This window comes from Patiria miniata, unplaced genomic scaffold (assembly GCF_015706575.1).
Source record: "Patiria miniata isolate m_02_andy unplaced genomic scaffold, ASM1570657v1 HiC_scaffold_27, whole genome shotgun sequence".
NCBI lineage: Eukaryota > Metazoa > Echinodermata > Asteroidea > Valvatida > Asterinidae > Patiria > Patiria miniata.
The window spans coordinates 7480759-7490937 of record NW_024037066.1 but is presented as its reverse complement, the minus strand read 5'-3'; the positions used below and the strand labels follow the sequence as shown (position 1 = coordinate 7490937).

The following is a 10179-nucleotide window of genomic DNA, read 5'->3' as shown; positions in this document are numbered from 1 at the left end:
TTACATTTTCGCTGCAGCATGTTACAAAATGTAAGTCACTTTGCTCGTATCCAAACAGGGCGCTGGAAAGGGCTAATCTCATACACACAATTTTGCGAAGGAAACACAGGCGCGCAAAGCATCGTAGGGGCTAACTGCCTCATTCAATACATTCTGTGCGCACGTGTCATGCCGCAGGCGGAAAGCTTGACCCGTGTTATTGTTCAAACAAATTATATCCAATGAGGACTCAAAGAAATTACGTCATACATCCAGGAAAAAAATTAGCTCTTCCCAGCGCGCCCTGGGTATACGAGCATAGCTCCATGGTACTGGCGAAAGTCGTCACTGGCTGTAAAGCTAGCGCATGCGCACATTTGTCTGTTGTCATACTGGCGATGTATGCGAACGAGCTCATAACTACACAGGCCTAGCCGAATGCTTGATTTCTTGTGTTCTGTTTTGACCGTAGGTAGAAATGTAATAAAACAGCAACATATATTGATCAACTCTGGCCAATTTGCTAATAAAATGAAAAACCACAAGTTCTTGTAACTTGGAAATTGTGTTCTCCCTTTATGTGCATGATGATGTACGAGCATGCCAACTGTCGTGTTGTTTTAGTGGTGACACTTGTGGCGAAACTGGGCAACTGAATGAGAAGTCATCACTCATCAAATGCTCATTCGACATTCCAGAGGCTCACATTCGGCAGACTGGGACCAGAGCACGTTAAGCTCCTCAACGTCTCGGCCAACAAACAGCTAGTTAAGGTGCAACCTCGTGAATGTACATCTATATTTTACTATCTTGGTGCATCCTTGCCTCATCCGTGTTTGATTGAAGACCATCATGAAGGTAAGTGCATTATTGGATCTGTGGAATGAGCAACTTATTTCGATTTTTTGTTCATCAATTCCCAGAGTTTTGCTGGGCCAACTCTGGTCAGGAAAAAACAATATACGGTCAGATAAGATTTCAGGGGAACTATTTCTTGTCTCTCGATAGCTTCCTACGTATACTAAACGTTCAGTATTATGTACGAAATTCTGGGATTTCCTTTTCCACGTCACGGAGGAAAAATGACAGTTTCGGGAGTTTCGTGGCCCGATTTTAAAACTTTGATTGTTATTATTTATTTCTGGTAATAAAACCAAGGATTCCTCAAAACGCACTAGGAACTGTAGCTCGAAAGCTTAGAGAGGAGACAATGAGAAGAAATGACAGTTTTAGAAGTGGGAGGAAAACCCCAGAGTGTTATTCTAGAAAAAAACCACAGAATCAGGTAGGGATGAAAATCCAATCCAAATGTGGCCAGGGCAGGAAACGAACCCGGGTCACAGCGGTGGAAGGAGAGAAAAGAACCGCTGCGCCAACTTGACTCCCCGATGATATGATACTTGACTCATTGCGACAAAATTTACGTACATGATACTTGTCATCAGATGTAATCAATAAAAGACTTGACTTGAACAGTGCAAAACAAACCATGCGGCGATCACAAACACTCATGATAAAAATATTTTAGAATGCAGGTATATGCATGCAGTCATAATCAATAGATTGCCCTGTTAAAAGTTGCATACCAAAAAAAAAAGAACGGATAATAAAAGGTAAAGGTTAGAGGGTCTTCACAGGAACGGAGTGCTAGTGCCCATCTCTCTTTCGAAGCGATTGGGCCAGACTCGAGTCCGTGAAATACTGCTGTGCGGGGATCGCCACAACTCCTTCACAGCGAGTCTGTTACCTTCCCAGCATTGAATAATGCCGGTACCCAATTAACACCTTGGTTGAGATGAGTAATTGAGGTAAAGCGCCTTACTCAAGGGCACAACACGCATGGCCATGACGGGGCTCGAACCTTAACCCAAATCTCACGTTCATGGATCCTACGTCATACCGCTAGACCACATGTAATGATAAAAAGACCCACTTATTTTCATAATTGGAAAGCGTATGCTCTTCGAGGCCAACGTGACATTAAAGGTAAATTATGAAACCAAACAAAGGAAAACATCAAACGGTCATCATCTCCATTAGAGTGCCATGATCAACATTGGCGGCAAATAAATTGACTTCTTGTCGATATTGTACTAGGTACAGTTTAATACCTCTTCCTCCGCCGCGTCGTTTAGTTACTATCCAATTATACCAAAGTCCATTACCATGCCTTTCAGCATGCTTTGGCTATGTTTACTCTACCTTAAGCAAGACAGAATTGGCCTGGTCAATTAAATGTTAAAATGAGACATAATGACATACAACACTACTGTGTGAATGTATGATCCATATTTGAGTTGTACAAACCATTGGATTTATCATGTCCTTATGCTGATTGGTTGAGAGAACAAGGTTATCAAGTACGAAACGTCTGTGGAGTAAATTGCAATAGCAACGCGACGTGTTGAATTTGAATTTAATCAAATATGTGGAAATATTTTGGTGAATTTTGTGCAGATTTGGAGATGCTTTGATGCACTCCTATAACACATTTCTCTTTCTCCTCTTACAAAACACGAGCATTTTGTTTTTCTCCTCCATGCTCAATTAAGGAGTTGAATCTCTCCTTCTCTAACTCAATCTGTGTCTTTTATCCGCAACCTTTGAATTTAACGGTATTCCCAGCTCACACATGTGTCAGTGAGTACTTCTTTGAAAGGTTCACGTGTTTATTTTTTTATCAATTTTTATCCCAGGGCACATCAACAACTATCTCTATCGAGTTAGACAGGGTCGTCCATCCTTGATATCATCACGCACAGACCATTAAGGTTTTATAACTCAATTGGCGGCAGACTAAGAATTGATCTCAACTCTGCTGTACAGAAAAGGAAAGATAACCAGGATTACTTGCAGGTCGAGCTGCAACCTTCATGTATGATTTTAAGCTTTTATGAGAGCTACGTGTAAGTGAGCACCGAGTTCCAAAATGGAGGGAGATCTTTCATCAACTGTTTCATCAACATCTTTAACAACGGGAACAGAAGACACCAATGTACTTCGTATCACTTTCCGTACCATCTTCATTTTCTGCGATGTACTCTGCACAGTATGTGGTAACATCATCTCTACCATCATCATCCACAGAGCCAAAGGGTTTTCAAACAGTGTCCAGGTGCTGATGACTTCCCTCTGCCTGGCTGATCTCGGAGTTGGCCTGACGCTGATTAGTCTTCCCTGGTATCATCGGGAGCTGACTGGTGGCTCTTTGGGGACCCTTGGTGCAAAATCACAGCCGGTCTGCTGGCCGTTTGCCTCAGCATGTCTGTGTTTTCGTTACTGGGAGTCAGTGTAGACCGCCTCGTTGCCATACGCTGGCCGCTACGGCACCCAATGTTGATCACAAAGCGTAGAGTTCAGATCGGATGCGTGGTACTTTGGATTACCAGCGCAATCATCGCTGCAGGAAGTGTTTTGATGCATCTCGAGGTTACCGTCTACCTTCAAGTAGCGTCGATGTGTTACGTCAATTTCTCGCCCGGTGCGGGAGGCATTGCCAACGAGGTCTTCGTCGCGACAGTTCTCTGCGCGGTTCCTCTTGGCACCATTGTTCTCATTTACGCCAATCTACTGCGCATCAGTGCTGGACACCAGCGGCGATTACGTAATAATCTGCACTTGCAGCCCACGGAGGCCAGCGTTCACACCAACCAAGAGGCCTCTTTGAACCAGACTACACCCAAACCTACCACCGGGAACAAAGGGAGAGCTGCGTTGAACAGGAAGGCCCTCATAATGTTCCTTGTGGTGTCGCTAGGGTTCGCAGTGTGTTGGGTGCCTCACTTTGCCATGAGGCTCTACGGGGCAATGACGGGAGGTCTCCTCCCAGGTGGGCTCCACCTTTTGTACGTGTGGCTCCCGATGTCCAACAGTTTCTGGAACGTGATTATTTACACCTTGATGAATGGCTCTTTCAGAAGAGAGGTGATCAAGCTACTCAGGTGTGTGAGGTGCTGCTTGAGGCGCAGGATAGTGCCTCAGACAAATGAAAGCAACAGAGGAGAGCACCCGACGAGGTTAGCACTAGCAGGCAGACCTCGTACACAAACCCTTGGTGAATCCACTGTAAAGTAGGGTACCGGAGTGTCTCTATGAATCAGAGGTCAATGATGAACCGATGGTGAAGCATATGGTGCCTCAGAATGAACAATGCCCATTGAGGTTGACATACGGACCTCATCATACCTTGGGAACCCCAAGAGGTGCTCCTCGAAAAAAATGTACATGTAAATCGTCTTGGAGGCAAAAATAATATCAAACATGGGATGCCAAATTTTAACAAACGCAGTGGAGGAAATATTCTCATGGATTGCGTACTAATCTTATTATGATGTAATTCTATGATGTAAACAGTGTAAAATAATTCAAACTAATTAATAATTACTCTGGATAAATTGATAAGGACTAAAATAGATCAAGGATTGGTTGCGTCACGTAATGGATGCCGCTTTTGGTGCCTCAATCAAATTAGTTCGCAGACTACGAAAGCTGACTTAAGACTTGATTAAAAATTAGTATAGGGATGATGTGGGATACATATATTCGTCCATATTTGAGGGCGTCTCAAATCACAAATAACGACAAAGCTTGAATTGCTAAACAATTAAAATTGACTGTAGTTATTTTTGATATTGTGTCTGTTACGTCAAGGGTGGTGTGCCACTCACAAAAGAACTAGTGCCACTGAAGACAATTCCAATAATATCGCATGTGTAGTTGACATTATATTTTATGCCAAACCAAAACTATGTTTTGCAATCACGGGTAAAATGTCATAATTAATGAGGTCACTTTCTCTTGACATCGCAGGAAGATGGATTTAAAATATAGCGCTGTATATCAACCTCTTGAATTGTTTTAGGGAAATATGACTTACTTTCTATCATTAAAAATACTATTACCAGAATGCTATGACAGAAATTATTCGCCTCTACAATTCCAAAGGAATGCAGGTGCGCCCGAGCGAAGCTTTATGTTTTTAAAAGGTCTATAGGATTGAACAATTACTTCTGATTCAACATCTCGTCTGTTGATTGGAATAGCCTCAAGGGTTCTCGCAAACAATAAAAAAAAAGCGAACAAAACAGGCCAGCCCACCTCTTCATATTTTTAATGGGTCTCTTAAGAGCAAATTTGGAAAATTGATTTCAGTTCAGAAACCAACGACATCTCCAACATCATTATCGAGTGGGTCTTACCCGCTGATTTCATAAACATCTGAATTTGCCCAATTTTGCTAAAAATGCAAGGTTAACCCCTTACTATTAGTGAAATTTTCATAAACATCTGAATTTGCCCAATTTTGCTAAAAATGCAAGGTTAACCCCCTTACTATTAGTGAAATTTTCATAAACATCTGATTTTGCCCAATTTTGCTAAAAATACAAGGTTAACCCCTGACAATTTGAAATTTTTCATAAACATCTGATTTTGCCCATTTTTAACAAAAATGAAAAGTAAACCCCATTACAATTTGAATTTTTTCATAAAAACCTGATTTGGTCCAAATTTTGCTAAAACTGCAAGGTTAACCCCCTTACATTTTGAAATTTTTCATAAAAATCGGACTTGCCCAATTTTGCTTAAAATGCAAGGTTAACCCCTTACAATCTGAAAATTTCATAAACATCTGAATTTGCCCAATTTTGCTAAAAATGCAAGGTTAACCCCTTACAATTAGTAAAAATTTCATAAACATCTGCATTTGCCCAATTTTGCTAAAAATGCAAGGTTAACCCCTTACAATTAGTGAAATTTTCATAAACATCTGAATTTGCCCAATTTTGCTAAAAATGCAAGGTTAACCCCTTACAATTTGAAATTTTTCATAAAAATCTGATTTTCCAAAATTTTGCTCAATATGAAAGATTAACCCCTTACAATTTTAAATCTTATTTTGCTCTTTTTAGATAAAAATGCAAGGTTAAACCCTTAGGGGCCTACACTCTGAATTTTTTCCCAATTTTTTTTCCCCAATTTAGCTACAAATGCAAGGTTAACCCCTTACAATGTGAACTTTTTCATAAACATCTTATTTTGCCCATTTTGGATAAAAATGCAAGGTAAACCCTTACAATTTAAAATTTTCATAAATTGGATTTTGCCCAATTTTGCTAAAAAAGTAAGGTTAACCCAATACAATTATAAATTTTTCATGAAAATTTTTAGTTTGGTACAAATTCAAGATTAACCACTTACAATCTGAAATTTTTCATAAACATCTGATTTTGCCCATTTTTGGATAAAAACGCAAGGTTAAAACCTTACAATCTTAAATTTTTCATAAACATCTTATTTTGTCCATCTTTGATAAAAATGCAAGGTTAACCCCTTAGGAGGCCTACAGTCTACTTTTTTCCATAAAAATCTGATTTTGCCCAATTTTGCTACAAATGCAAGGTTAACCCCTTACAATTGGCAGTTTTTCATAACCATCTGATTTTGCCCATTTTTGGATAAACGTGCAAGGTTCACCCTTACAATCTGAAATAAACATCTGATTTGCCCATTAGTCAGTCGTATTTACGTCAGTTTCGAGTGTTATTAAATTTAAATATATATTCAGTTGAGTACAATATTAACTTTGACCCTTGTTTTTCAATCGACCTAAATAAGCCACCGTTTTCACGAAGGGACAGGCATGTGAAACGTGAAGAAAAACCCTTCAGGGCGACAAATCTGCGATGGACCTACGTCACTTAATAAACAATTCATGTTTTGACCATATATTTGAGAAGTCAAGTGCAGTATAAAGAAAATATAAATGTGTTACACAATGTTCGACGGCATTTAAATCATCATGTTTCTCTAAAAAGTGGGGTTCTTTTAATTTCAAACATATTTCACTCTTCATAGTTACAAGCATTTTTGCACTGATATCATATGGTAATTTATTCAACACTGCCAGTATAATATATCTGCAGTAAATATATATATATTTATCTTCAAGTAAACTTGAATCCTCGATCCTGATTGGTCAATCCATGGCAACAAGCCGTGCTACATATAACTATGTAGCACGGCCACGGTCCATACCGCACTTCGCATATTCCGCTGTTCCAAGATGCGAGCGACATTCCAGCTACATACGCTAAACTGCTGAATGTCCGTGTAAAGCGTGCTCGTTCCAACTGTACTGTGCGTCAAGTTTGCTTGAAGATAAATTCGTTATCACGCTCGCGCTCGTGGAACACGGAAAATGTAGGGAGTCTGTGTCCCACATACCACTCGGCCTTTGGCCTCGTGGTATGTGGGACACAGACGCACTACATTATTCCGTGTTCCACTCGCGGGATAACATACAATACTTCACCATTATACACATATCCCAAATCTACCCAAAAATCAATTATCAACGTTAAAAAATATAACCGAATAAAGAACAAATGTATATCAACACAGCTAATCTTGAAAAGGTAAACATGTATGTAATCACAATCTGTGAATGATCCCTTACACTACACAAATCAAAGCATATAGTAATCAATGTTTATAGCATAAAATATATGGCAATCACCCCTCTATTATAGATATAATGCTATAGGCCTACTGATTACAAAACTGAATCTACAAAACTTCTTCAGTCCCGGCTGGCTTGATTTCAGTGATGGTATGAGTTTCCTATGTGAAATCGTGGTGATTCCCTTTTATTGGTCGGGCCTATTGGCTTTAACACTGTGGTCTTTATACTTATCGACAAATTTAATTGTGTGAATAAAATACAATATTTACAACTATGATATCCAGTATGTTATGAGTTGCCATTACATGGTATACAATATCCGTAAAAAAAAGTAAACCTTCATTTTACACAAAATATCACACCATGATACATGTAATAATAATACAAATAAAAATATACCCCTCGTCTTCAAACAAGCATCTGCATACAAAAAATATTTCAAACAAATTATATGTTGTGATTTTATAATAAAAACACAACCTGTGATTAATCTGAATAAACTTACATTATACTAAATCGAGTTATGTTATTCCATACCGTAATAAGGCAATCCTTATACACCATAATAATGACCTAAACACTAGTTTTTAATTCCAAAATGGAAGGGAAATTATGCAGAATGTGTTCCCTTCCAAACTTATCATTATAGGCGACCCTTCAATTAGATGGATCCACGTGATGCCTCGTTCTCAAGATCCTTTGACTAGTTCACAAGTGGTACTTTTTCCAATACTAACCTTTTTCAATTACAAAATGTACATATATTGACTGCTTTATCTCGTGGTGTAGTAAGACTAGCCTCCCGAGGTGATCCATGGACATTCTATTTTTGCGAGGCGAAGCCGAGGGAAAATAGAATGCTCCATGGATCACCGAGGGAGGCTAGTTTTACTTCACCACGAGATAAAGCAGTCAATATTTGTTTTATAACACTCCACCCACAGATTCTGTCTGGTTTTAATATTTTAGATTATTTAAATTTGAACACAGTTGAAATAAACTTCAATGTCAATACAAAATTGGAGGAAAATGTATTTCTCTCTTCCAAACTACCCCTTCAAGAAAAGTTTGAACCCAACTCTGCGGCGCGCTCTCTTTGGAACAAAATGTGCTACAAGCAACGCGCACACCAGCATGCATTTGCACACAAATACCGCGCCATGGATATAGTACTTTGGTTGCTAATGGTATAGTACTTTGGTTGCTACGGGTATAGTACTTTTGGCCCTGCACAGAAAGGTAGCAAAAATTGAAAGTATCATGCGACTCACTCTCGGCCAATCAAGACACAGAATCTGTGGGCGAGGTGTTATAATACAAGCTTTGTCTTGACCAAAAAACACCTCCAAGATTCAATCCTCTTGATAGTGGTCATCACTGGTCAAGTTGACGCCGTATCTAGTAGGGATTAGGATTGCGGACCACACGCCCGGCTACTTCCAAATCCTGGTGAAAGAAAACGAGATTTCTCCACAATGATACCCAAGTCTACAGTTAAAGCGCAGCCATATCAGGATAATTACGTGGAGGATTATAAGATACAAAATTCTTTCTTAGATCATTATGGATCTAGGAATGACAAACTCAGTTTGCGTCTCATTCTTGACCCTCCTGCACAGCTGGGGGTCATTGGAAATGACACTGAATACTAAAGCTCTCCAATGAATGTATGGAATAATGGGCATCGGACAAAATCTGACGGAGCTATAGGTGTTTTCAGTGCAAAATATTCATCATTGCAATATTCTATGGCTGTATCTCAAAAAACGGTTGTGTACGACTTCCGACTAGTTATGCGAGGGAGGGTCACTTTGTGTTTTGGGCTTATTGAAATTCGCCATAACGCTTAGCTCTTAAAAAACCTAAATATACTGAAAATCGCTTCAACGGCTTACCCTGGAGTTCTCTTGGTAGTAGGCGTCGTGCCCCGTGGCCATGTAGTATCCTGCATGTTTGCTGGGCAAATCCATTAGGCCCTTTATTGGAAGATAAAACATTATCAGTAAAGTGGACATTATTTAACTGCAGTCTTCAATTTCGAAATCCATTCCATCCACGACACTTATTCTCAGCACAGTGCCTATATAGTTCATATTCTGGTTTGATATTTTGAACTATATTCGAAAATAGAAAAGATAAGACTTTGTACCTGCTGCAAGTAAGGTGAGTGACTCATGACCTGATGCAGTCGGCGCATTCTCCGGTCCTCGTCTCTTCCCAAGAAGAGAGTCTTGTTGAAGTCACCGTAGTAGCCAGACTGCTCGTAGTCAGGTACCACATTGGTGGAGAACACAGGAATTGGATCATTCCTCCAAGTCCAGTAGGGGTCCGAAGGTTGCTCATATCTGGAGACGTAACCAGCACGATAGCGATGTCTCATCAAGGTGTGGAGGCAGACTAGTATGGCCAAGATGAAGACGAGTAACAGCAGGCCAGAGAAGACGAGGACGAGAACTAAAACTGTAGAGACGTCTGTAAATCAACAAAAGAGATACCAAAACCATCAAACACAAATTTGACACAGCACTGCATACCATGTAACTTGGAATTTGATAGCAGGGCCTTACCTTGGGTAGCAGACTCGGTGAGTGGTTCAACTGTTGATGGCATCGGTGAATCGGTAGCAGGAGCCAGGACGATTGATTCGCATTGCTCACCGGTGAACGAGGTTGCACACCTATGGATAAGATAAATATGTAATCGACACATTGCCAGGGCCTGAACCAGATTGTTTAGGC

At 39.9% G+C, this 10179-nt stretch overlaps 1 protein-coding gene and 1 pseudogene across 8 annotated transcripts in view; one reads left to right on the top strand and one right to left on the bottom strand.

Annotated features, from left to right (window-relative positions):
• Window positions 1-350: 350 nt before the first annotated feature.
• Window positions 351-5286, top strand: LOC119734185 (annotated as a pseudogene).
• Window positions 5287-8599: 3313 nt separating this feature from the next.
• LOC119734341 (neurogenic locus notch homolog protein 1-like) overlaps window positions 8600-10179 on the bottom strand; it is a 43451-nt gene continuing 41871 nt past the window's right edge. For all 8 annotated transcript variants that reach the window (XM_038207801.1, XM_038207796.1, XM_038207797.1 and 5 more), the window contains 4 exons: window positions 10009-10118; window positions 9591-9913; window positions 9337-9417; window positions 8600-8887 (listed from right to left, as the gene is read on the bottom strand). In XM_038207801.1, coding sequence (XP_038063729.1) covers window positions 8840-8887; window positions 9337-9417; window positions 9591-9913; window positions 10009-10118 — 562 coding nt within the window. In that variant the 3' untranslated portion in view covers window positions 8600-8839. The remainder of the gene's footprint in view (window positions 8888-9336; window positions 9418-9590; window positions 9914-10008; window positions 10119-10179) is intronic.